General features: G+C 58.9%; 3 protein-coding genes across 17 annotated transcripts; 1 reads left to right on the forward strand and 2 right to left on the reverse strand.

Moving 5' to 3' along the window:
* On the reverse strand, positions 291-5,790 carry LOC110400533 (mitochondrial chaperone BCS1). Of its 7 annotated transcripts, XM_021400473.1 has the most exons (9): positions 5,610-5,790; positions 4,533-4,721; positions 3,889-4,028; positions 3,581-3,775; positions 2,816-2,879; positions 2,282-2,451; positions 1,737-1,854; positions 759-1,017; positions 291-605 (listed from the first exon to the last, which is right to left on the reverse strand). In XM_021400473.1, exons 1-8 carry the CDS (start codon positions 5,768-5,770, stop codon positions 765-767), a joined length of 1,290 nt encoding a protein of 429 aa, XP_021256148.1. In that variant the 5' UTR covers positions 5,771-5,790; the 3' UTR covers positions 291-605; positions 759-764. The 7 variants fall into 7 exon arrangements, with proteins under 7 accessions (XP_021256148.1, XP_021256147.1, XP_021256149.1 ...); XM_021400472.1 differs by having other exon boundaries at positions 291-1,017; XM_021400474.1 differs by having other exon boundaries at positions 291-1,017; positions 4,533-4,906; positions 5,614-5,698.
* Positions 5,672-15,345, forward strand: ZNF142 (zinc finger protein 142). The gene is made up of 9 exons (XM_021400450.1): positions 5,672-5,796; positions 6,029-6,354; positions 6,925-7,545; positions 7,795-8,046; positions 8,483-9,295; positions 9,553-9,730; positions 10,375-13,591; positions 14,240-14,345; positions 14,744-15,345. The coding sequence occupies exons 2-9, from the start codon at positions 6,075-6,077 to the stop codon at positions 15,244-15,246; spliced, it is 5,970 nt and encodes a 1,989-aa protein (XP_021256125.1). The 5' UTR covers positions 5,672-5,796; positions 6,029-6,074; the 3' UTR covers positions 15,247-15,345.
* On the reverse strand, positions 15,242-24,137 carry PLCD4 (phospholipase C delta 4). 9 transcript variants are annotated; one of them, XM_021400466.1, is made up of 16 exons: positions 23,260-23,366; positions 21,561-21,612; positions 21,276-21,434; positions 20,494-20,722; positions 20,136-20,265; positions 19,754-19,985; positions 19,242-19,443; positions 18,822-18,966; positions 18,233-18,385; positions 17,951-18,091; positions 17,663-17,819; positions 17,197-17,313; positions 16,744-16,922; positions 16,508-16,643; positions 16,283-16,432; positions 15,242-16,182 (listed from the first exon to the last, which is right to left on the reverse strand). In XM_021400466.1, the coding sequence occupies exons 2-16, from the start codon at positions 21,583-21,585 to the stop codon at positions 16,076-16,078; spliced, it is 2,262 nt and encodes a 753-aa protein (XP_021256141.1). In that variant the 5' UTR covers positions 21,586-21,612; positions 23,260-23,366; the 3' UTR covers positions 15,242-16,075. The 9 variants fall into 9 exon arrangements, with proteins under 9 accessions (XP_021256141.1, XP_021256142.1, XP_021256135.1 ...); XM_021400467.1 differs by having other exon boundaries at positions 21,541-21,612; positions 23,260-23,353; XM_021400460.1 differs by lacking the exon at positions 23,260-23,366 and adding an exon at positions 24,055-24,137 and having other exon boundaries at positions 16,283-16,643; positions 21,561-21,609.

The following is a 24,220-nucleotide window of genomic DNA, read 5'->3' on the forward strand; positions in this document are numbered from 1 at the left end:
TCAGATGGTCCAGGAGGACCTGAGGTGCCAGAGACCAGACTGTTCCTTCAGCTCAGCCTCTCCTTCCAGCACTTCTCTACCATTATACAATGAACTGCACCTTAGAGACAAGCCAGGGTCCCTCCACAACAGGGATCCAGGCTTCAGCAACCCTGAGAAGTGGCTGGAGCAATGCTGCTCCCAGCTATCAAGGTCAGAAGGGCTCTGGAACAGCAGATGCATGGTGGGACAAATAACAGGCAGAGGAACAAAACCAACACTCGTCAGCATGCACACAAAAGCAAGGGGACTGGAGAGCAAAGAGCCATGTTGTGCACTTTACCTTACGAGGATGTTCACAAATCAATGAAGACCGCTCTCCTTTCAAAGACCATCAGCTCTTTTTAGCAGTGCATCACCCCAGTGTCCTGCCTCTGCAAAATTCTCTTCTGGAGTATCAACCCACAGGGAAGGTGTTCATAAGTTATGGTTTCACATCTAGAAGCCTTGACAGCTTCTCACAATCCCAGCACAAGGAAAGTGAGCAGGGTCTGTATAGTAGCAGCCAAGCCTAGGAAGCTGCAAGAGCTGATCCCCTCACCCTGCTGCAGAGCTCGAAGCTCCAACTGTATATTGTAACGAAAAGACAAGGCCTTGGTGAGGTAGAGGTAAAGAGAGACCTGGCCCGTGTGGCTGGGCAGTTCCACAGCATCCCCAGGATGGTCCAGTCCTTGACCCAGCCACCTCCAGGCCTCACAGCGTGGCAGGGCAGAGCTCACCTTAGGTCACGGCAGGATGGAGTGTATGTTTTCAATGGCACCCCCGGGATCTGTCTTGTAGAGCATGAAGTGGCCCTGTACCTGGGCAGCGCTGATCTGTTTGGAGACTGCCAGTGCCTGCTCAGCAAACCGGTCAGCTGCAGCTGGGGGCTGCTCAGGATAGAAGCGCTGGAACATGCGGGCCAGCTGCCCTCGGGAGCAGTGGCCCACATACTGCTTGAGGTCCACGCGTCCTGGCCGCACCAGGGCTGGGTCCAGCCTGTTGAGACACAGGGGTGCCTTCACAACCTGACCCAAGTGCCTTTGCAAGAGGGGTCTAGCAGAAGCCCTCCTCCATGCTAGCACAGCCAGCATCCCATCTGCAAGGTCCTGTGCACCGTGGTAAAGGCAGGGAACAGGTTTGCTCCCAGGGTCAAGGTAGGAAATCAACTCAAAAGAAAGAAGGGAATGGTTGGCTCCTGGAGGCGATGAGTTTGTCAGCTCTGCTCATCTGTGTCCCAGGAACGCTGTCTGAACAGTGATCTAGGCCAGCTCAGTCTAGAGCAAGCCAAGCCCACCGCAACAGTGTCTGAAAGGTACGTAAGCTGGCTTCCTGAGCACAGATACGTGCTGTGAGCCCAGGCTGCATCCTGCTGACTGAATGGACTGCATGGAGCCAGCTTCTCACTCACAGCATGACCACAACCCTAAAACCCACAGATCCCTGCAGGCAGGAGGCTGGTACCTGAAGGAAGTACCCAGCACAATATGATTTGAGCAGCAAGGAAGAGGCTTCAGCAAGGGGAGGGGAGGATCCTGATTAGGGATTTGCATCTGAGGGAGGATCAGGACACCTGCTATGTGGCCAACGAAAATTTATCTACAGTCTTCACACTCAAGGATACACATAGCCCTCCATAAAGGTCACCAAAAAGGCTCAACAGAAGGAAAGTTTTCCCACGCACCCCTCCCTGCTCCCTCCCAGAGTGCACCTCTGACCTGTCCACATAGTTGGTGGTCATGAAGACAATCCTGGCCTCTGTGGAGGCCACGCCATCCAGGGCGTTGAGGAGGCCACTGAAGGTCAGGCGCCCCATGCCTTGGTACATAGCAGGGTCTGTGGACAGAGATGTCTGAGGTCATATCCATCTGCCACTCACCTGGCAGTTTTGAGGGCTACCTCCTTATAACCTGAGGCATAAGCCAAGCTTTCTGCACCCTCCATCCTCATAGGATGACCCTCTGCCTCTTTCTGGTTGGCAGCCCATTCGCCATCCCTACCTGGCAGCACCCCTGTGAACCCGAAAGGAGAATGAAGGGGAAGGCTCCCCCCTTATGCTGAAAACAGCCAGATTTTCAAAGAAGTGTCTTTGCCTGAGGTATCTCTGGAATTATGGACCCAATGCTCCCTTCATATGGCCAAGCCAAAACTGGGTGAGCTCCAGCTTGGGTCATGAGACCTCTGAGAGTTGCCCCCTCCCTGTCTGCCAGCACCTAGCCAGCAAATATTCCAATGCCTGGCCCAGGAACAGGTCACCACTCACTCTCAGCAGCGAGGTCCCGACTGACAAAGGCAGCATCCACATCCTCCAGAAGGATGATGCTCTGCTGTGGTGCCACGCTCAGGAGGTAATTGAGTCGGTCATCAGAGAGGCTGCGGTCGCTGAGGCTCAGCAGGCAGATACTGTGCTGCAGCTCCCCGGCCAGGGCTGTACTGGGAAGGACACAAACCACAGCAGTGAATCACAGGAAGAAAGCCTGGAGCAGAGGAAGGCAGAGGAAGCTGAAGAACAGGCTCTCCCTGTCCAGCAGCAAGGGAGAGCACAGGTACATTCTCCCCATCGGGGATCAGGCAAGGACAATGGATGTGAGCTCTAGTGCCAGACCAGCCTGCACTCAGTGCTGTGCAAAGCGAGGGTGTGCAGTGCTGTCACTCTGACCTGTAACGGTGACACAGCCTACTCCTTCATTGCTGCATTTCAAACCCAAGCCCATCTACACCTTCTCATCAGAGACTGCTCCACCCCAGAGCAGGCAGCTGGCAGGAAAATTGTTGTCACCCAACTAGCAATACTCACATGAAGCTGCTTTTTCCACAGCCAGGAGGACCATATAGCAGGTAGCCTCTTCTGTATGGGATCCCTAGGAAGACAGTGTCCTTTTAGGAAACAGCTGAGTTACTCTGAGCCCTTTCTCTCAGAGCCAGGGGAACTGTGCCGAGCATGAACAGAGGATGTACCAGGGGAAGGCAAGAAGCAGGACAAAAACTCTCTGCACCTGCCTACAGACAGGACCACTGGCATCCAACTTCACCCCACAGCAGCACTGCAGAAGCAATGAAGTCCATGACTTATTGTGGTTTCCAGGATTGTAGGCTGCAGAATCTGAGCAGGAAGAACCCCCTCCCTGGAGTCTATCTAACCCCTATACATGGCAGGATGCCTGAGATCTGTGTGTTTGTGGGGGGGCAGTTCATGAAGAGATCAGGCTCATAAACAGAATACTAGGAATTGCTATGAGGCAGAGCTGCAGCAGGCACAGTACCAGAGTGCTGAGAAGCTGCAGGGATAGATATAAGCAGCAGCCTCTGCTTGGCCCCTACTAGTGCTTGCCCCTTCCCTTCTCCCCTGTGCTTGGCTATGTTAAGGGCTCTTTGTTAAGACAGGAGCAGAGGTGAAGATGAGTGGGTACAGCATCGTTGCAGTTGGTGTGAAAGGACCGCTCTGTGCACAGGCTGAAGGGCTCATACACACAAGGGACTTCACACAGCACAGCCATATCTGTGGACAGGGGTAAGGCGCTGCACTGGGCACCGCACAGAGGACACCGCGCTGGAGCCTTGCCTCTCTCGATGTACCACTGGGGGTTGTCGATGAACTCCTTCACATCCTCAACCAGCCTCTCTGACACACCTTTCTCCAGCACCACGGAGCTGAGAGGCCGGCGGCGGCGCGGGAATCCAAACTGCCGCCACTCCGTTCCTATGGCTGTGTACATGATTGTCCTCCCCTCCTGCTGTTGCAGAGCCAGCTCCCGGGCTGCAGAAGGAGGCAGAGGGAATGGCTGGCAGGGAACAGGCACTCTTATGAAGCCCCAAGTGCCTCCAGGAAGGGGCCATTCCCATTAGGGCCCCACACAGCTGCCTACAGACCTTCCTGGAGGATGTTGAAGAAGATCTCCCGGTTGGTGCCCAGTGCCGTGAAGGTGACAGACTCCCAGGCGGTTCCTGTGTTCAGGTCAATCATCTGCCTCTCCCGGTTGCGCTCGATGCGAATCCACTTCCTCTGATACCTGGAGCAAGAGGACAAGGTTGAGGGATGGAGCGCACCTCCAGCCACAAGCCACAGCTTGCACTCGGCACACAACCAAGCGCAAGTTTCAGCTGCTGCCTTTCACTTCTCAGCCAGATCAGCCAGGGACGGTGCCGTCCTCTGTCCCCAGGGCATGGTGGGGACTTGGGCTCAGCAAGGGGAACTCGGAGCTAGCATGTCCAATGCTGGCTTGGCACAGTAGGGTGAAATAAATCTAGGGGTCCGTTACCATTTGTCTGCACCCAGACAGAGGGCACTGCCTGAGTCATGTGTCAAAGGGAACATTCACCTCAGGTGAAAAAGCAATCTCACAATGGTGCAGACAAACTCCCTAAGCTACTCCCAATCCCATCTCCTAATTCAGACCCAAGAAGGAAACAGAATTCTCTCCTCTGCCTCTAGGGGCCCTCCAAACTGGACTCTCCTTGCCAAAATGAGGGCAAACCCACAGATTGCTCTTCCCTCTCCCTCTGATCTCCCTTACCAGATGAAATGGTTTCCAGGGCTGGGGACAAAGTCAAACTTGGTGCTGACGCGCCCACTCTCATGCTGCAGGTACGATGTCTCAACACTCAGGTGCTGCGTGCGCTTGGCATGGTGTGAGATCCAGTTCAGCAGCCACTGGTAGCTCTTATCCTTGCTGGGCACCTCCAAGGTGATCATATAGTGGCGCCTGAAAGCCACCAGCCCAAACTGAGCCCCTTTCCGAGCCAGTGCCATGGCTGTGCCCACCCCAACGAGGCCAAACCCAGCCCCAAAGTAGGGGTTGTCCTTCAGTGCCACGACAAAGTCAGAAAACGGCATTGTGGGAAGTTAACGTGCTCCTTTCTACAGCATCTCCACACTCTATCAACCAACCTGTGTGGGCAGAGAAGAAAGTGGGGAAGGACTGAATGATGGAGCAACGTAATACAGCAGCAGAGGACAAAATGCTTAGCCTGCAGATGCCTGGCCTTTACCACAGCCTCTTCTCAAAGCACCCATTGCATCTTCTGCCACAAGAAGCCCCACGTTTTACACCATTTTGTTATTTAAATCACTGTAAATCCCCACGCACTGCAAGCATCTAGGATTTACTGCTTGGAAAAACTCAAATGTATCCCCAGCCTGAGCCGAGAGCACGTTCTTTGCTGCTGGCAGCTGGCACAGGCCCGAAGCAGCAGCAGCATCAACATGTCCTGATGTCAGGGTGCCACAGAGACCCCAAGGGGAGCGGTGCTCCGTGTGCCACGAAGCAGAGGGGATGTGGCCATATCCCCAGGGCTTCCCTTGTTCAGCTGCTGGAGGGTTTGAAGACCACCTGTGCGCTCCCTTTCCTCTCTCCTCTGGGCAAAGACACTCAGCCGCAGTCCTCCAAGCCCACCCTCCACCGCGGGATAAAGGCCGCCAGTCGGGCACCGAGACGAGACGAGACCCTCATCCCACGCCGGGCCCTGCCAGACGCAGGGTCAGCGCACCGTACAGCCCCCACATCACCAGCAGGCCCCTACCCGTGCCCTGAAGGGACCTTCCCCCGTCACACACGCCACCCACACCCCAAGACCGAACAAATCCAACCCACAAACCCACAGCTCCGCGCCGCTCTCCCAGGCGCCGCTCTCTATGGTTCCTCCCGCACTTCCGCTTCCGGCGGCTCCCGGCACTCACCCGCCGAACGGGGACGGGGCAGCGGAGGAGGCGGTGGGGCGCGCCGAGGGCGGCGCTCTGTGCTGCGGGTACCATAGAGATGCGCCGGGCCGGGCCTGCAGGTGGGAGTGGGGACAATGGTGGGGGCAGCTGGGGCGTACTGGGGGACACCGGGGCATGGGATGGGGGTTAGGCCTGAGCCTCTGCGTTGCTCCTGGGCTGGGGATGAGGTGTCCCGGCCGGCTGCGGGCCCTGTGTGAGGCCCCTTGCTCAGGGCACGGGGACAGGTGGTGCTGAGGCCTTTGTTTCACCCCCCGGAATCCCTCCTAATTCGATCTCTTTCTTCTCTTCTAGAGCCAGGGAACCCCCACGCCCCGTGCCTGGCTCTGAGTAAGGGGCGATGAGTGCAGAAGTGGCCGCACCTCCGGCTGCAGGCGAGAAGATGGAGGCCCTGTGTTCCGAGCTGCTCCTGCACTCCCCAGGGGCAGTGGGAGCAGCAGGGGCAGTGGGAAGCCCTACTGCCATGGCTGGGGCTGCCACACTGCCCGTGAGCCAGGAGTTGGTGCTGGCGGAGGCGTCATTGCCCGGGGAGGGGGCTGCGGCTGAAGGAAGCAACGTAGAAATCTTCATTGAGGCTGTGGCTGGCAACGTGACGCTGAGCAGTGCGGCCAGCGGCACCGGTACTGGGTGTGGGGAGGGTGGCATGGACTCTTCGGTACCGAGCAGTGGGACAAGGGGTCAGTTGGGCTCTGTTCCTTCTGGTCAGCACCCTGGGGATGTCACGCTGCCTTTGGGTTTCTGAGCCTGTGTGCATCGTGAGCAGATGCTGCTGCTCACTGTGGATCTGGCACAAGGTGGGGAGGGCTGGCCCAGGGAGCCTTGGAGCAGGCTGTGGGGTTGCCCTGGGCCTTTGGGAGGATGCGGGTGGAGATCTCCATCCTGCTGCATCCTCCAGCACGCTGCCCACCCTGGGGCATCCTGCTAGAGAGAAGGCCAAGCAGCATTACCTGTGCCTCAGAGGTGCTAAGGGACAGACCCACCCAGTGTGGTCACCTGCATGATGACATTCCTCCTGAAGTGGGACTGTATAGCATGGGATACCCAGGGCAGGGGGACGGCTGTCATTCTCAAAGCTGTAATTCATGGCAACATAATTTTATTGTCCTTGTCCAGAGCTGGAACTGAACCGCCAGTCCCAAGCTCTGGGCCTGGTGAAAACCCTTTCTCATGCTCATCCTTGCTCTGTGTAGAGGTGCTGGTCAAAGTGGTGGAGCTGTATTTCTGCGAGAGGTGTGGCCAGAGCTTCGCAGAGGCTTCCTTGCTGTCCCAGCACCAGTGCCTACTACTGCCGCCACCAGAGCACCTGCAGCTACCTGGAGTGCTGCCAGCACCCACCAGTGAGGGCCAGAATGAGCCAGGGGGCTCAGAACCACTGGTAGCGAGTGTGCCAGAGGGCTCAGCTCTCGAGTGCCTGCTGTGCCCCATCTGCCAGGAGGCGTTTGCACAGCCTGGTGAGCTCAAGGAGCACTTCAAGACCCACCGTGGCCCGCGGGGAGCTCTTCCCTGCCCTGAGAAGGGCTGCTGCTTTGCCACGGAGGACCGCAAGCAGCTGCGCAGCCACCTACGCCGCCTGCATGGGGCTTCCCCTGTGTCCTGCACCTACCGAGCCTGCCCCTTGCTCTTCCCCAGCCGCCCAGCCATGGAGCAGCACCACCGCACCCACTTCCCCTTCCACTGTGGCCACTGTGATTTTGTCACAGCCAATGCCAAGCTCTTCTGGCAGCACAGGAAGGGCCACATCACTGAGACATCTGTGATGAGCAGCACCCCTGGCTCGGCCCCTCTCAAACAGCTCTGCGTTCTGCCATCAGGTATAGTTGAGTTTGGTGGAGACCCAAGCTAGATTAGGAGCTGGAGCCTATGGGTGTCGCAGGGGCTGGGTTTGGAGTTAAAGCTGCAGGGAGTGAGGACAAAGCTGTGCTGTTGGAGGGCTGGAGAGCCAAGTGGTCCAGTAGCATGGTGCCCTAGAGAGCCAGGAGATTTTTTTGTGTGTGTGGGTGAGGGGTGGTGGCTGCTCCCCACCTGGAGCATCACAGTCTCTGTCTTTCCCCCCGACACAGAAGGGGAGAAGGAGGCAGAGAATTGCCACCCTGACTGGGAAGCCACCTCAGAAGAAACGAGGCCAGCGAAGCCCTCAAGCACTGGGGAGGGCTCCTTGGAGGAGGTGAAAGCATCTGCCGGAGAAGAGGACTCAGAGAGTGATGAGGACGAGTCACTGGAGGAGGATGGAGAGAGCCCCTGTGAGGGCGAGGCCAAAGAGAACGAGGAGGCTCCTGAGAAAGCCAAGGTGACCTGGGCTCAGCACTTCAAAGGTACGATTGTGATGCTGTGCTGAGAGATGCTTTGGCCTGTTGCTTATGAGCCAGCAGTACAACATAGTGGGGCCAAGAGGTCCTGTGCCATCCAGCAGCCTATTTGCCCATTAGGTGCATTCTTCCACTCCTGTTGCTGACCCCGAGCTGCTGCCAGGCTCAGACAGAAGCAGGGGTTTGCTTGGCTTTGGGGACATATAAGCAGGTCTGATTTAAGCTATGCTGGATTGCTTTTGTAAGTGTTGAGCTGGAAAGAGCCCACCCAAATCATGCTGGTGGCTCAGGATGGGGATGGTCCGTGCAGGTACCTGGCTGCTGTGTGACTGTATGTGATAAGCCCCTGCCCCAGCACAGCAGGATCGGGGAGGGAACATCTGCCTGTGCTTGTGTTCTCTTTCTCTCTCTCTTGCTGATGGCTCCTCCTTTGCTCTCACAGGAGATGTTGCAGAGGGCTCAGAATACATCTACAAAACCCACATGTGCCCTGAATGCAAGCGGTGCTTCAAGAAGCGGACGCACCTGGTGGAGCACCTCCACCTGCACTTCCCTGACCCCAGCCTGCAGTGCCCCAACTGCCACAAGTACTTCACCAGTAAAAGCAAGCTGAAAATCCACATGATGCGGGAGACAGGCGAGAAGGCACACCGCTGCCCGCTCTGCCACTACAGCTCAGTGGAGAAGAATGCACTCAACCGTCACATGGCCAGCATGCACGAGGACATTTCCAACTTCTACTCCGATGTCTACTCCTGCCCCGTCTGTGAGGAGAAGTTTCGCCTCAGCCAGGCCCTCAAAGAGCACTTGAAGACTCACAAAGCTGAGCCCAAGAGGCTGAGCTGCTTCCAAGGGGGCTGTGACTACTGTGCGGAGGACAGGAAGGAGTTTGTCCGTCACCTCAAAGATGCTCACGGCATCAAGGCGGTGGAGTGCAAGTACCATGCCTGCTCGCTGCTCTTTGGCACTGCTGAGGCCATGGAAGCTCACCGGAAAACCCACTATGCCTTCCACTGCCAGCAGTGCGACTTCATCTGCTCCAACAAGCACGTTTTCCGTAAGCATAAGAAGCAAGGGCACCCGGGCAGCGAGCAGCTCCAGTGCAGCTTCTGTCCCTATGCCACCTTCAACCCTGTGGAGTATCACGACCACGTGGGCAAGATGCATGCCAATGAGAAGATCCACAAGTGCACCGAGTGTGCCTTCGCTACCGCGCACAAGCGAGTGCTCATCCGGCACATGCTGCTGCACACAGGTGGGTGCCTGCTGCGGGGCACTTGGAGCCAAGCTGGGGCATGGGTTTGTGCTGGTCCCGGAGGTCAGGGAGGGCTGAGTCAAGATACCTGGGTCCCATCGATGGCTCTGCCACCCGCCAATCCCTAGTCTTGTTTGGCTGAATTCACGGTGTGTCCCCATCCCTGCTGTTACCCCAAGCTCCTGCTGAGCTGGTTACCCTCGGGGAGGCTGCCATATCTGATTATCGTACTGAGAACATTTGTCTTTCCTTTGTAGGAGAGAAGCCTCACAAGTGCGAGCTGTGTGACTTCACGTGCCGCGATGTGAGCTACCTGTCCAAGCACATGCTGACCCATTCCAACGACAAGAACTTCATGTGCACTGAGTGTGGATACATCACCAAGTGGAAGCACTACTTAAATGTCCACATGCGCAAGCACACCGGTGATCTTCGGTACTACCCTTAGGCTGGTTAGCCTGGCAGCATTGTTAGGGCTCCTCAGATCCTGCTGCCAGAGTCTGCTGTTCTAGGCTGCATCTGCTGCCTGCTCTGTTTGACACGCAATAAATGCAGCCTTTGAGCTTGTAGGTTGTCAGCACAGTGCTGTGGAGGCAAAGGTACCTTGGGTGCCTCAGTGCCATCATCACATTAGTGCAGCTGTAAACTTGGGTTCTTGCATTCTGCTGATGTTTGTGTACCAAGGCCAGTTTGAGCTCATGCAGGACTCTGCAAAAAAATGTTTTTACTTCTGCACTATCACCTTACTATCCTGTGGGTCTAGTCAGTCTCCACAGATGCTGGAGGTGCTTCTGCTGTGATGCATGTGTCAGGAGTGACAGGGTCACATTCTGGGATACCCAGGGACTCTATCTTCCATCCCCAGATTGGGGATATAAAGCACCAACAGTGCCAAGGGATACAACAGGGAGGAATTACTTGTGGTTTGAACTGCCCAAATTGCAAAGGCCAGACCCAGCAAACCCAAGAGCACCCCCTCCCCACGTTTCTGGGATGGGGAAGCAGAGCTCTGTGTGTCTGACAGAGTTCAGCCTGTTCAGGTTCCCCACACTGCCTGACCAGTTCTGCTTTCCCCACAGGTACCAGTGCAACCAGTGCTCATACCGGTGCCACCGTGCTGACCAGCTGAGCAGCCACAAGCTGCGTCACCAAGGCAAAAGCCTCATCTGCGAGGTGTGTGGCTTTGCCTGCAAGCGCAAGTATGAGCTGCAGAAGCACATGCAGGCAAAGCACTCGCAGAACTACCAAGTGCCCATCTTCCAGTGCCAGTACTGTGCCTACCAGACCAAGTACAAGCAGGCATTGCTGAACCACGAGAACTGCAAGCACACCAAGCAAAAGGAATTTCGCTGCGCCCTTTGCTCTTACTGCACCTTCAGCAACACCAGCCTCTTCTTCCACAAGCGCAAGATTCACGGTTATGTGCCCGGTGACAAGGACTGGCTGGAAAACTACGCCAGCAAGGAGCTGGAGATCAGCTCATCCGAGTCGCTCTTTGGCTACGAGCTCGGTGCAGCCCTGCGTGTGGATGCCAGCTCCCCCTTCTCTAGCAAGGAACAGTGGGCAAAGGTGAAGCCATCCCAGCTGGAGTCCCAGGGGGAAGAGGGCTGTCAGCAAGCATTCGTGGTGCCCCTCCTCGGACAGGACGCTGCTCCGCCGGAGGGCAGCAGTAAGGCTCAGACAGCTGTGGGCAAGGGGGAGCAGAGCTGCACGATGGATGACAGCACGCAGAGTGATACTGCTGCGGGCCCAGCTGAGCTCATCACTTCTGAGGATGTGGCAGAGAGCTGCACATTGCACTTGGAGGCAGTGCATGTCTCATCTGATCCCATCCTGGAGCATTTGACTGGAGATGCTTGCATGGCACAGCCGGAGACCATGGAAATGCTGTCCTGCAGGGAGCCTCCTGCGGCCTATGAGATGCTGGGCTCCCAGGATGACCTTGGCTTGGAGGACAATGACAATGCGCTCGAAGACATCCCAGACTATAAGGAAGAGGAGTCAGATGTACGGGAGAATGAAGCGTTGAGGCTGGAGGACAGTGCAGCAGCAGGTGCCAGCCAGGAAAAAGACTCTGTTAGAGAGGCCACAAGCAACCTTGAGAGGTCATGTTCAGACCACAGCAAGCTGGACGCAGCCCCAGAGATGAGAGAGACAAGCGAAGGTGAACCACCGGAGGCCTGGCTCAGCGTGCTGAAGACAGCTGAGCAGAGCCATGCACCTGTCCCAGAGGATGCAGCCACCTGCAGCGATGACACCAGAAGCAGTTCAGAGTTGGTGCTGAAGGCGCTGCGTAAGCAGGACAAGGAACAGGCGGAGACGCTGGTGCTGGAGGGAAGGGTACAGATGCTGGTGGTGCAGTCAGAAAGTCAGATCTTTAAGTGTGAAAAATGCTCTTACATCACACGGAAGGAGAAGTCCATGTCTCTGCACTCCAAAGCCAGCTGCCAGAGCCACCGCACCCCACTCGTGTGCCGTGAGTGTGGTGCCAGCTTTAAGCAGCAAAGGGGGCTCAACACCCACCTCCTCAAAAAATGCCCAGTCCTCCTGAAGAAGAACAAGGTCCTCAAACTGGCTGTTGTGGAGGCAGCTGGGTCGCACCAGTCTGCTGGCCCGCTAGGTGATAATGGTGCAGAAACAGCAGAGAGCGACAGAGGCGGCGTGGAGGAGCCTGGACAACCTGAATCCCCCTGGGAAGCTGAAATGATGCCTGATAAAATGCAGGAATCGGATGGTCCCTTTGCCGGGGAACAGGTGTCAGGCTGTCCTTCCCCTGAGAACTCTCTCCCTGGTGACAGTGCAGAGGTGGCAGAAGAGCCCTCACAGCAAGGGGATGGAGCTGAGGCAAGCGGAACTGAGTGTCTCTTGCAGCCTGGGAAGCCCTCTGAGAAATACCATCTGGAGGGAGGGAAGCTGCGCTGCAACGCCTGCTCCTTCGTGTGCTCCCGTGTCTCCACCATCACCTCCCACGTGGAGGACGGCTGCCGGAGCCTGGAGCAGTTCTGGTGCTCACTGTGCCCTGAAGCCTTTCGCTCCCAGCGGGCCCTGAAGAACCACTGTGCTGAGAAGCACCTCGTGCATCCCGAGGAGGACAGGCCTCACAGCACCCAGCTCCCGGGGGGGGACCCAGCCAGCGCTGAAATGGGGCAGCCCGGTGACCCCGTGCTAGACGCAGCCCCCCCAAAAGCCGCACTGCCCAAACAGAGACGTTTCTCCTGCCCCACTTGCCCCTTCACCTGCCACCAGGAGCGGGCCATGAAGACGCACAAGAAGAGGGGCTGCGTGGCGCTGGGTGAGTTCCGTTGTGCCTCCTGCCCCTTCACCTCCAAAGTGGCCAAAGCCCTGCGGCTGCACCGCAAGCTGCACCGCAAGCACTACAACAAGCGGCCGCAGCTGCAGTGCCGCCAGTGCGAGTTCACCTGCAAGCAAGCCCGCTGCCTGCGGCAGCACGTGCGCATCAAGCACGAGGGGGTGAAGCCCCACAAGTGCCTCTACTGCGAGTTCAGCACCACGCGGCGGTACCGCCTGGAGGCCCACCAGTCCCTGCACACCGGCGTGGGCCGCATCGCCTGCGGCATCTGCAGCCAGACCTTCGGCACCAACTCCAAGCTGCGCATCCACCGCCTGCGGGTGCACGAGAAGACGCCCACCCACTTCTGCCCGCTGTGCGACTACAGCAGCTACCTGCAGAACGACATCACCCGCCACGTCAACAGCTGCCACCGCGGCGAGCTCAACTTCGGCTGCTCCCGCTGCGAGGCGCGGTTCAGCTCCGAGACGGCCCTCAAGCAGCACGTCCTGCGGCGCCACGAGGAGAAGGTGTCCTATGGCTGCCCGCGCTGCGGCTTCGTGTGCCACAGCGAGGCCACGCTCAAGTGCCATGTGCAGAAGCAGCACCCGCACCTGGAGTGCGGCACCTGCAAGGAGAGCTTTCCCAGCCGGGATGCTCTGGAGGAGCACAAGAAGCAGCACTTCAGCCACCGCTGCGAGCTGTGCAGCTTCGCCGCCAAGGAGAGGCAGCAGCTGGTGCGGCATTACGTGGAGAGCCACGAGCCGGCGGCCCCCCAGGACAAACCCCTGCGATGCCCCTTCTGCGACTTCTCCTGCCGCCACCAGCTCGTCTTCGACCAGCACATGAAGGGCCACGGGGGCACGCGCATCTACAAGTGCTCCGACTGTGAGTACACCACCAAGAACAGGCAGAAGATCACCTGGCACATCCGCATCCACACCGGCGAGAAGCCCTACAAGTGCCACCTCTGCAAGTACACCTGTGCCGACCCCTCGCGTCTCAAGGTGAGCGTCTTGCTCGGGGATGGCTTGGGAGATACATGGAGGTTTGAGGAAGAAGAAACTCACAAGGGGAAGCTTTGTCCTCTCTATTGTTTCCTGAGTTTTGTACGGGAGTAGGCAAGCAGATGGTACCGATGCAGGGCAGTGTGATACTGGGGGACGGCGGCTGCATGTTCCTTCTGCTCCACTTTGTAGGTAATTATCATCTCCTCGCACCATAAAGGGCCTTTCCTAGAACAAGGGAGTCAGGCGTGGGGTAATGGAAGGAAAATGGCCTGTCTTTGCTAAAAGAGGTATTGACTTTTTTAATAGCTGAGCTGGAGCCCTTTGAGGCCGCCTGGGCGAGGCTGCCGTGATGCGCTCTGCTCAGGGCTAGCTCTGCTGGTCTGTTTTCAGCCTGAGCTGTGCCCTAAGTGCCAAACTAGCAAGAAAATCCTTTGTCCTGAGACAGTGTGTGCAGCAGTAGCAGGGTCTGATCCTGACCCTTCTGTGGGACCCCCCATGGTCAGGCTACCATCCAGTCCTCCTGGCTGCTCGCAATTACTGAGATGTCAGACTTGCTCCTGAGCCCCATGCATCACAGGGCTCTGCATGCCCCTCGGGCAGGTGGCATAGCCTTGTCCTGACCATGCCCTATGTTTCTCTGCCCAGTACCACATGCGGATCCACAAGGAGGAGCGCAAATACCTCTGCCCAGACTGTGGCTACAAGTGCAAGTGGGTGAATCAGCTGAAGTACCACATGACGAAGCACACGGGTGAGTGTGGCTGTGGGGCACCTCCAGCACTGCTGGCAGGGGGAGGCTATGAGGCTGCATAAACCCATCTCGGCGCTTCTCTTAGTACCAGTGTGAGACACAGTAGATACTGTTCAGTATGTCCGTGCGTGTGGATGGCTTGGGGACAATGCCCTGGAGATGCAGCCCGGTGCTGGGAAGATGATGAGAGGAAAAGTGGGGTGACACAGACCCCAGGGGCCATGTGGTGCCTTGGAAATGGGGGAGCCTTAGGGTGCCTGCAGGGGAGTAGGCACAAGCACCAAAGATAGGGTGTAGGGAAGGTCCCTGGGACCATTATAGGGCTGACGAGACCCCATGGAGGGCTGTGGGAGACAGACACCATCCCCTCGACCCCAGCACTATCCCCATTACCACAGGGCTGAAGCCGTACCGCTGCGACGAGTGCGAGTACCGCACCAACCGGGCGGACGCGCTGCGGGTGCACAAGGAGACGCGACACCGGGAGGCACGCTCCTTCATCTGCGAGCAGTGTGGGAAGGCCTTCAAGACCCGCTTCCTCCTCAAGACCCACCTGAAGAAACACAGCGAGGAGAAGCCGTATGTCTGCAACGCCTGCGGGCGGGCTTTCCGCTGGGCGGCCGGCCTGCGGCACCATTACCTCACCCACACCAACGAGCACCCCTTCTTCTGCCGCTACTGCCCCTACAAGGCCAAGCAGAAGTTCCAGGTCATCAAACACATCCAGCGGCACCACCCCGAGCGTGGGGCTGGCGACCCCAGCCAGGGGGTGGGCAAGGACCCCAGCACGCCCACTGTCCACCTCCACGCTGTGCAGAGGGAGAGCCCGGCTATGGGGCCACCAGCAGCACCGCAGCAGGAGGGAGAGTGCCTCACAGAGAAGGACAGCATCTCCCAGTGAGTCCTGGCAGCTGCAGAGATGTACGTGTGTGTGTATAGGCATATATGTATATGGGATGTAAGATATGCGGCTGTATAAAAGGAATCTCTCTGCTCCTTTTGATCCCGTTTCTTTGGGCTGTTTGGAGTTTTCCTGGCTGCACTGGGGATCAGGGTGTTGGGAGCTGTGGGACAGCTCCAGCTGGAAGCCCTCTTTGTGTGTGTGGCAGCCTGGAAGCAGGTTCACAGAGCAAGGGGCAATGTCTGTAGGGAGAAATCACATGCCCTAGTCCCTATACTGAACACCACTGCACCCAGACTGCTCGCTGCCTGTCACTGAACAATTTATTAGGTTGCTTACATAGAAAGGACACGGCAAGGGTAAGTAACATGGCACTGGGCAGGAGCACTACTGTGGCTGTGCAGGCCAGGGGCTCTGACTGGCTCTGTTGAATCAGGGGCAGTGAGTTCCTCTCCCAGCTCTGCCTGAAGTTTGTTCTGTTCCAGCCTTGTTCCCCTGGCTTTGGGGACCAGCCCCATGCACCAGTTCTCCTCCTCTTTGTGGCCGGGGCCAGCTGTACATGGAGGGACACACACCAGCACAGACCCCATGCAAGTGGCTGGGAAGGGAAGGCAGGAGGCAGCATCCCAACACTGGCATGGAGACATCACTGCCTTTTCCCAACCCCCAGAGGCCACTGCAAAGGGGACACAGCAGCAACGACGACACAGGGGACTACACAAACAGATTGACTACAGGGTGGTGCGGTCGGCTCTGTGGCCACAACTGCATGGGGCCAAAACCAGGCCAGCCCTATGGCTTCTATCCAGGTCTTGCCGGCACTCTGGGTTCAGTCTTGTTCGGGACCAGGCGGCTCTGTGATGCGGATGTGGACAAAGAGTGAAGAGGGCGGGATGCTGGTGCCATCCTTGGAGAGGAGATGGATGTGGCGGTAGCCTGCAGAGGGGACAGTGAGGCCGTGGCTGACCCCCCTACTCTCTAGCACCTAGCTGAGCCCCTCAGCACCTCCCTGCATCACTGGGCAGCGATCACTCACCAGGTTTGATGTTGGCAAAGGCCAGGGTGAACTGTCCCACAAAGTCATTCCTGGAGGTCTTGTCATAATCCTCCACCACAAAGCGGACAAGGGCCAGTTGGGGCACGTGGAGCTGGAACTGAAGGGTCTCGTCCCAGTGGGGGTTAAACCCTGGTAAGGGAGAGCAGGCATTGGTGGGTGACAGGGCAGGGACAGGCACAGCAGGTCCCCGTACTGCGGACTCACCATTGTTCTCAATGTACTTGGTCTCCTGGTGTGCCTGGTCTGCAGGCACCCCGTGGATCTCCACGCGCACCAGGGGGTCGATGATGGCTCCATCCTTGCTATTGGCCACTTTGGGCAACTGCTGCCCACTGATCACCTGTGCAGAAGGGACATGCAGGATGGCTCTCCGCCCAGCTGGGACAGGCAAAGCCACAGCACACTGACACAGCTCCCCAGCATCCCTCCTCGGCCCATACCTGGATTGTCAAGGTGACAGGACCGGGGCCCTGCCAGGTGCTGGGATCACTGGGGTTGAAAAGTGTCCCTTCGTCCCTCATGAAGGGTGGTTTGAGCACGTAGCCACAGTGGCCATTCTGGCTGAACAGCCCATCACACAGGTCCATCTCCATGCCAGCTGTCTGGAAGTTCAGGGCCACTGGGGGAAGGTGGCCAGGAAGTGATTCAGGATGGCACAGGGCAACTTGGAGACCCCATGCCCTGCTTTAGAGGCAAGAACCAGCCTGTCCCCACAGCCAGAAGTGTGGGAACACACAGGGGACAAAGCACTGATGTCAGGAGTCCCTGGGCCAGAGCAAGAGCTGCAGCCAGACCTGGCACCAGCTGGCACCAAGATGGGTGTTGATGGTGCCACTTCACATGGGACCCAGGGCATCTCCCCAGCCCAGAGCCCTGATTTACACAGCCCATACCAATCTGACACCCTGCGTTCCACATCTCCTGGGGGCTGTAATTGGAGGAGTCTGTCCGCATCCCGCTGGGGTAGATGCGTGTCAGCTGCCAGGCGTTGTGCCGGACAAACTCATTCCCTACGGATGGAGTGTGAGGTCATTCTTTGGTCTGTCTGGCCACCTGTGTTGCCTGCCCATCCATCCATCCCTCCCTCCACCTACCATCCATCCATCCCTCCACCCACCATCCTTCCATTCCTCCGCCCAGCCATTCTCCCCCCTCTCCTCTCCAAGCAGCCCAGGCCTCCTGCCTCACTTTCTAACCCAACAAAACCCAACTTCCCTGCCAGCCCCAAGCACCCAGTTATGGCCCTCTTTCTCCAAACAGAAAGGAAGCCCAAGTCCGGAGGCTCTCGCCCTACACCCAGAAGACACCAGCTCACCACCCTAGCCCATTCCCCACTTGCCACTGCCCCCTCCCCCTCACCTGCATCCCGGATGAGTTTCCTGGCCTTCGCCTCAGAGAGGGAGGAGATTTCAGAGGGCCGTGAGTGGCTGCGGGCCTCCTGGAAACCCCGGAAGGACACATTCTTGCAGTAGACAACGCAGTCGGACAATGCCTGTGCCAGGCTCTCCCTGTCCTTCTGTAACGCAGAGCTGTGTCAGCATCACTGGCCCTGCAGGATGGAGCAGGCAGGGGACCCCACAGGGCGCAGAGAGGGCACGGTCAGGGCAGACAAAGGGCTCCAACCAGTCCCAAGCCCAGGCCACTCACCTTCATCCTCCGCCTCTCCTCCTCCGCCTCTGCCCCATTGTCATCATCGGACATATCGGGTGCCTCATCCCCCGGCCCATCCAGCGTGTCCTCCAGCCGCCCGATCTTCTTCCCCTTCAGCAGGATCTTGTGCTTCAGCTCCTGTGGGGTTGGGGATAGAGAGGTGGGGACTGTGGGGTGCTGGGCTCCCCTCTCCTCCTTGGGACACTGCGCTGTCCCTGCTGCCAGGAGGAGGATGGTGGGGGACAGCAGAGCCACCTCCTCACCCTGCTCTGCCCCTACCTCCGGGGACGGGAGCTGGGTGGGGACGCGCCCATCGGTGGTGGCGGTGAGGAGCTGCTCCCCCAGAATGTCCTTCAGCTGCTGGGCCAGCACCTCCTGCTGCTCCATGCTGCAGTGGTTCTCCAGGGACAGGATCACTGGGAAGTCGGAAGCCTGGGGAGCAAATGGGTGAGTGGTTCTGTCCCTCCCGGCACTGGGGTAGCAGAGGTGTGGGGGGACAGGACAACAGCAGCCACCTCTGGGGGGCTGCGAGAGGCAGCACAGCTCAGCTGCATGGCTATAGCTCAGCTTTGGTGAGGTGGGCACAGCTGCCAGCTCCCACATGCGTGCTCAGTACCAGAAAGGAGCCCACCATGCCCTTGGATCCCCGAGACCTTCACTCACCCCTCTCCACCCACCTCAGTGCCCCCAGAACCCCTCCGCATCCCCTCTCACCCCTGTACCCCATCAGATCAGCTCCCAGATCCCGTATAGCACAGCACAGGGCTGTAGATCAGTCCCCCGGTGCTGTCCCCAGGGCATGGATGTGGCCACCATCCTCACCGCAGCCACACACCCCAAGTGCACTGAGGGCCACCCAGTGCCCTACCTGGAAGGCGTACTTCCCCAGGGTGCTCACCACCTCCCGGAAGGGGATCTTGGAGGTGAAGGTGTGGCCGTGGTACACTATGGGCTCCCCGTTCGGCCCGTCCCAGCAATCCACCTCCAGGCAGCGGCAGCCCCGTTTCAGAGCCCTATGGGTGGGCAGTCACCCCGGTACCCGAGCCAGGGCACCAGCCCCCTGCCCTCCCTCTGGCTGTGGTGTCACCCCTGTAGGACCAGGGGACATGTGCCAGGATGAGGACACCCATCTAGGGATGGATGGATGGAGGGACAGATGGAGGAAGGGAAGAATGGATGGATTCAGAGAAGGAAAAGTTGGGCTTAGCATCTCCAAAAGGGACCCTCCTCCTGGGCATGGCCATGGCATGGTGGATCTAGGGGCAGGTGGGAGGGAGCAGTCCTTTACCTGATGTAGCCTTCAATGCTGCTCTGACCCCGGATCTGGTCTTCTATCAGGTAGGTGTTGTGAGAGGAGGAGATGAAGTAGTGGCAGAGCGGCTGGGTCATGTCCTGCCACAGAGCCCGGTGCTGAGGATTGAAGATGGAGCCCTCCGGGGAGCAGAGGTACATGAGGAACCCATCAGCACTCAGCGCGTGGCGAGCCCTGGCTGTGGGCAGACCAGGAGACTCAACCAAAGCCGGGAACAAGGGGGACAGGGTAGGAGCAAATGAAACTCCTGGTGGCTCCTGGCATCCTGGACCAGGCTGGAGCATTAGGAACAATGGAGGTGGCCCTCAGGAGGTGGGCGGTGAGCCCCAAAGCCAAAGCTTGCACCCCATGGCTGGTCAACCTCTTTCAGAAGAATGGACCAAACAAAGGGAGAACTGCACCCAGATCACACCAGGGCAGCGGTGAGCCCTTCGCCCATGTCCACTCCCCACCCCAGTGCAGAGCACAGCTATTTTCCAGGCTCTCACCTGTCTCCGAGGGCTCATACTTGTCAATGAGCTCCATAGCGAGCTCCTCCGTGCCCTCTTCCTCCAGCTGCTCCTGCCGCAGGAAATCCACCAGCTCCAGCAGTGTGAGCTTCTTCCCATCCTCAGAGAACTCCTGGAAGAGGCTCTGCACCTCCTCGCGCTCCGTGAGGGCTTTATAGAAGAGCACAAACTCTTCCCCTTCCAGCGTCCCCGACTCTGACTTGTCGGCAGCCTGCAAGGGAGCTCACTCGGCATCAATAACATGCGGTGCTCAGCGCACGATGTGTCACCACCGCCAGTGGAGGGCACAAGGAAGGGAGGAAGGAAGGGAAGTGTTGTGCAGCCGGCTTCAGCCCATCCAGCCCTCAGGTGTGGTGCTTACCTGGAAGAGTCGCAGGGCATGGTCCTCATTCATGTCCACGTTCATCATCTTGAGGAGACGCTGCACCTCCTTGAAGTTCATGCGCCCATCCTTATTCTTGTCAGCTTTCTGGAACCAGTCACGAATCCATGTGCGAGAAACCAGGACAGATGTTAAGGGAAACGGCTTAGGCTGAGAGAGATGGAGTGGGGGAGCATCAGATCTTTTCATTTTGCTGTGGGCTCTCCACCCCTGATGAAGATGGTGGGACTCATAAAAGTACATGCTGGGACAAGGCTGGAGATGCGGGGCTTGGGGGAGGCAGGAGGTGTGGAAGGACAGAGTGTGAAGGGCAGGGCAGCACCCATGGCAAGGATATTGGTCTATCCTCTCCCTCTGGTCCATGCTGGTGGCCACCTCAATGAGCTGGCGCAGGCCCTGGACCCAGCACTGCGCCTCTTCCTCCGTGCCAGCTATGAGATCCAGATTGCCCCGACGCCCGTAGAAAACGATGGTGAAGCAGCGCTCAGGGGGGAATTCCTCAGCCAGGCTCTGCAGCACCTCTGACTGGTGTCCTTCCCGCACTGTCTCCACATCGCTGATGGAGACTGGGGCAGAGGGAGGGGAGGTCTGTCTGTGGGGGACAAGGACCGCAGGGCAGGGGGCACTGCCCACAGGCATCTGTCCTTCCAACCATCTCTTCTTCCGCTCATCCATCCATCCATCCACGCACCCACTCATGGACCTACTCATCCATCCATCCATCCATCCATCCATCCATCCATCCATCCATCCATCCATCCATCCATCCATCCATCCATCCATCCATCCACCCACCCACAGAGCTACTCATCCATTCATTTATCCATTTGCCCACCCACCTACGGAGCTACTCATCCCTCTGTCCATCCATCCAGCTGTGGAGCTACCTATCCATCCATCCACCCACCCACCCATCCACCTGCTCACCCCCTGATCTACCCATCCATCTACTGATTCAGAGACATGTGCATGAGAAGAGCAGAGACACAAACTCAGCCTCTCTTGAATCTCAGTACTCTCTGCAAGCACAGTTTCAGGAATCTTCACACTTTCACCCTGCTGTTCATTCTGAATCCTACTAACAACCCGCACGGACAACACACCACAGCTGGTACTCACAGGCAGACTCAATTTTGCCCGTCCTCTTGGACTGGTACCATATGGTCATGCAGTCATCCTGCAGCTTGAAGTACCTCTGCTTCTTCCAGCTCTTGGATTTGACTTTACGCATCAGCGTCCCTTGCTGCATCTTCTCCAGTGTTTCCGTGAGCTGGATGCCTGGGGGCAGAGCGGGCTGCATCGCCGGGGGGACCTCACTCCCTCCAGCCTCTGAGACCCGGGATGGAGGAGGAATGGACTCCATGCAGCGCCCTGCCCCACGCACCCCTCTGCCGGGACACTCACGGGCGTTGCACAGCAGCGATGCCATGGCTCTGCCTCCTCCGTGCTGGCACTGCTGGGGAGGGAAGAGAGGGCTGGGGAGCAGGGCCACGCACTGCTGGAGTGTCTGTCCTCAGCACCTGCGGGTGGTGGATGCGCATGCCCTAGTACGAGCACACCTGCCTGTGCCTCCTGCCGGCTCACCCTCTCATTAAGTGTCAAGTTCATCCCGTTGTTCTTATGAAATATTAATTGTGTTACCGGGAAGCTAGAGCTTGAAACGTGTGGGGGGGAAATGGAAAAACTTGCGAGAGCGGCCTCGGAGCTGGGAGGGGACCAGAGCTCTCCCTCACTCTGGGAGGTGGCAAAACTGGGATCCTGGGAGAGCCCCAGTGCTGTGGGACAGCCTTGCACCACATTTGGAGGTAGCAGTGAGGAACCCGGGTCAGTGACCCACGCTACCCCAGCTCTGCAGGGCCCTGGGGATGGGAGCAGAACATCAGCACTGCTGGAATGAGCAGGGACATGTGGGACTATAAATGCAACCAGACTGACAATAAGTCCTTGATGAGACTGTAAAGACTTTAATTAGACCAGAGATAAATTGCTGGATGTGCTCATCGCCCGGATGCTTGAGCAGCCCTCAAGGACCAGATAGCACGGCTGGCAGGCAGGGATGTGGGTGCAGGGTGAGCCCCATCACAGGATGGGGTCCCGCTCAGGGTGAGGGGCACAGGTGCTGGCTGTACCCCAGGCCCCTGACTCAGCACGGCACCAACACTGCAGGGCTGGGAATAGCGGGTGCCGTCAGCGTGCAGGCAGCTGCCAAGCCCAGCTGCCAGACCCTTGTGAGTGCAGGGTCTGGATGGGGCCAGGCATGTTTTTGGGAAGCCAGGGTGGAGGGAGAGGTGTCAAGGCTGAGGAAACACTGGGACAGGGACCAGCTCGGTACCACCAACAGGGCTGAGCTCAGCACTCGCTCACGCAGGTAGTGGTGGCAGTGTCCAGGGGGCTGCATGCTGGATGCTGGGCCAGCAGCAGAGCTGAGGTTTTGGAACTACATGGATATCCCACAGTGCCTGCACTTACTCCGTGCCAGAGAGACGCGTAGGGAGGTACGGCCCAAAGGCACGCAGCCCATCTCCAAGCAGAGCAGCAGGGGCTGCCCCGCACACAGCGCAGCGGCACCCTTCTCACCGCAGGTGATACCCTGCGAGTGCAGAGCGGGACCGTGGCGGTCCATCCTCCCCAGCACACCCTGTGCCCACGAGGACCCCTCCTCATGCAGAGCTCGGCTATGACCCTTGCTCCTCTGTCGAGGAGAGAGGGACAGGAGCCAGAGGCTGGAGCCAGAGCTCTCCGACTGGAAATCCGACCCGAGGGCTTCCCGCAGGGCTGAAGCCTCCTGCCAGGGCCGCTTCTCCCCTCCCGGCCAGCGGCGTGGGGCTACTGGCGGCCGTGCTCCAGCGCCCGGAGGTGACAGTCCCCACTCGCGGTAGGGGGACAGCGGTGTGAACACCCCAGTTTTCACCCGGGAGAATTAAGTGCCACCCAAGGGACGGGGACAGCACCGCACCGGGGGTGCAGGGCTCGGGACTGGGGGGGGGAGGGGGCACCTAATCCTCCAGCAGAGGAACACGCCGGTATTTGTCCCCCGAGCCCGCAGCTCTGCCGCCCCGCAGCCCCTATTACCCCCCGCTCAGAGGACGGCCCAGCCCCGTACCAGCTCTGCGGTGCCGCTCCGTGCCGCGCCGTACCGCCGGTGCTCCGCCGACTGCAGCCGCACGGGGCCGGGGCTGCCCGGGCTGCCCGCCCCTTGGCAGCGGCGGAGCGGCGAGCCCGCCCCCACGGCCCCCGCACGCCCCGCGCCCCGCACGGTCCCGGCCCCGGCCCCGCAGCTGCGCTCCGCCAAGGACGGCCCGGATTAAGGTCACGCCGCCGCGTTCGCCGCTCCGGGGGCCGGGGGGGCGGTGGAGCCCTGGACGGGGGTCAAGCCCCAGCCTAGCCCGTTCCTCCCTAGCCTCGGCCTGGGCCGGGGGCACAGGGAGCCCCAGCGCACCCTGACCCCCACCCTAAGGCTCCCCAAGCCCACGGATCGGCCCCAAAGCGGCAGCAAAAGGGGAAGGGCATGGGACCCTGTGGTCTCAGCGCAACCCTTCCTTGCAGGGCAGGCAGATTTTAGTGCAAGGGCTGCGGCGCTGGGAGCAAACCTCCCGGCAGTGCCTGACTGCATGGGAAGAACGGAGCTGGGAGGCAGCACAGCCTGGACCTGCCACTCGTGGGTGCAGCAGGGCCAGCACAGCCCTGCCCTGGGCATGCAGAGACACTGCTCTCAGCCTGGCCTGGGCCCCCAGCCCTGCACATTTCCTCCCCGCCACAACCCAGTGGCAACAGAGCTCTAACACGAGGACAAGGGTGACAGCGTGTGCCAGGGAACGGCTGCAAACACACCCTGCAAAGTGGGACCAAGCAGCAGCCCTTGCCCCACGCCCCGGCTTTGGCATCCCAACCACGTTACCTTCTTGAAGAGATGGGGAGACTTCCAGCAGCTCAGTGACAGCCAGCTGCCTCCCAGAGAAGGCCGCAAGCACCCGGAGAAGGGCAGAGAGGAGCTGGCACAGCTTTCCTTCCTCCCACCCACAACACCCCCCCCCCCCCACTGCCCTCCCCAAGAGACCAGGCTG

This window comes from Numida meleagris, chromosome 5, assembly GCF_002078875.1.
Source record: "Numida meleagris isolate 19003 breed g44 Domestic line chromosome 5, NumMel1.0, whole genome shotgun sequence".
NCBI classification, from domain to species: Eukaryota; Metazoa; Chordata; class Aves; order Galliformes; family Numididae; genus Numida; species Numida meleagris.

Coding starts and splice junctions, on each gene's coding strand:
- ZNF142 (XM_021400450.1), top strand. CDS start 6,075: ATGAGTGCAGAAGTGGCCGCACCTCCGGCTGCAGGCGAGAAGATGGAG. Junction 6,355..6,924: donor CAGTGCGGCCAGCGGCACCG/GTACTGGGTGTG, acceptor TGCTCTGTGTAG/AGGTGCTGGTCAAAGTGGTG. Junction 9,731..10,374: donor AAGCACACCGGTGATCTTCG/GTACTACCCTTA, acceptor CTTTCCCCACAG/GTACCAGTGCAACCAGTGCT.
- PLCD4 (XM_021400460.1), bottom strand. CDS start 21,585: ATGGCATCGCTGCTGTGCAACGCCC. Junction 19,444..19,753: donor GTATGAGCCCTCGGAGACAG/GTGAGAGCCTGG, acceptor GTCTGCCCACAG/CCAGGGCTCGCCACGCGCTG. Junction 16,644..16,743: donor CTGTCACCTTGACAATCCAG/GTATGGGCCGAG, acceptor CCTTCTGCACAG/GTGATCAGTGGGCAGCAGTT.
- LOC110400533 (XM_021400473.1), bottom strand. CDS start 5,770: ATGGTACCCGCAGCACAGAGCGCCGCCCTCGGCGCGCCCCACCGCCTC. Junction 4,029..4,532: donor CCTGGAAACCATTTCATCTG/GTAAGGGAGATC, acceptor CTCTTGCTCCAG/GTATCAGAGGAAGTGGATTC. Junction 2,880..3,580: donor CCAGTGGTACATCGAGAGAG/GCAAGGCTCCAG, acceptor CTGTCTTCCTAG/GGATCCCATACAGAAGAGGC.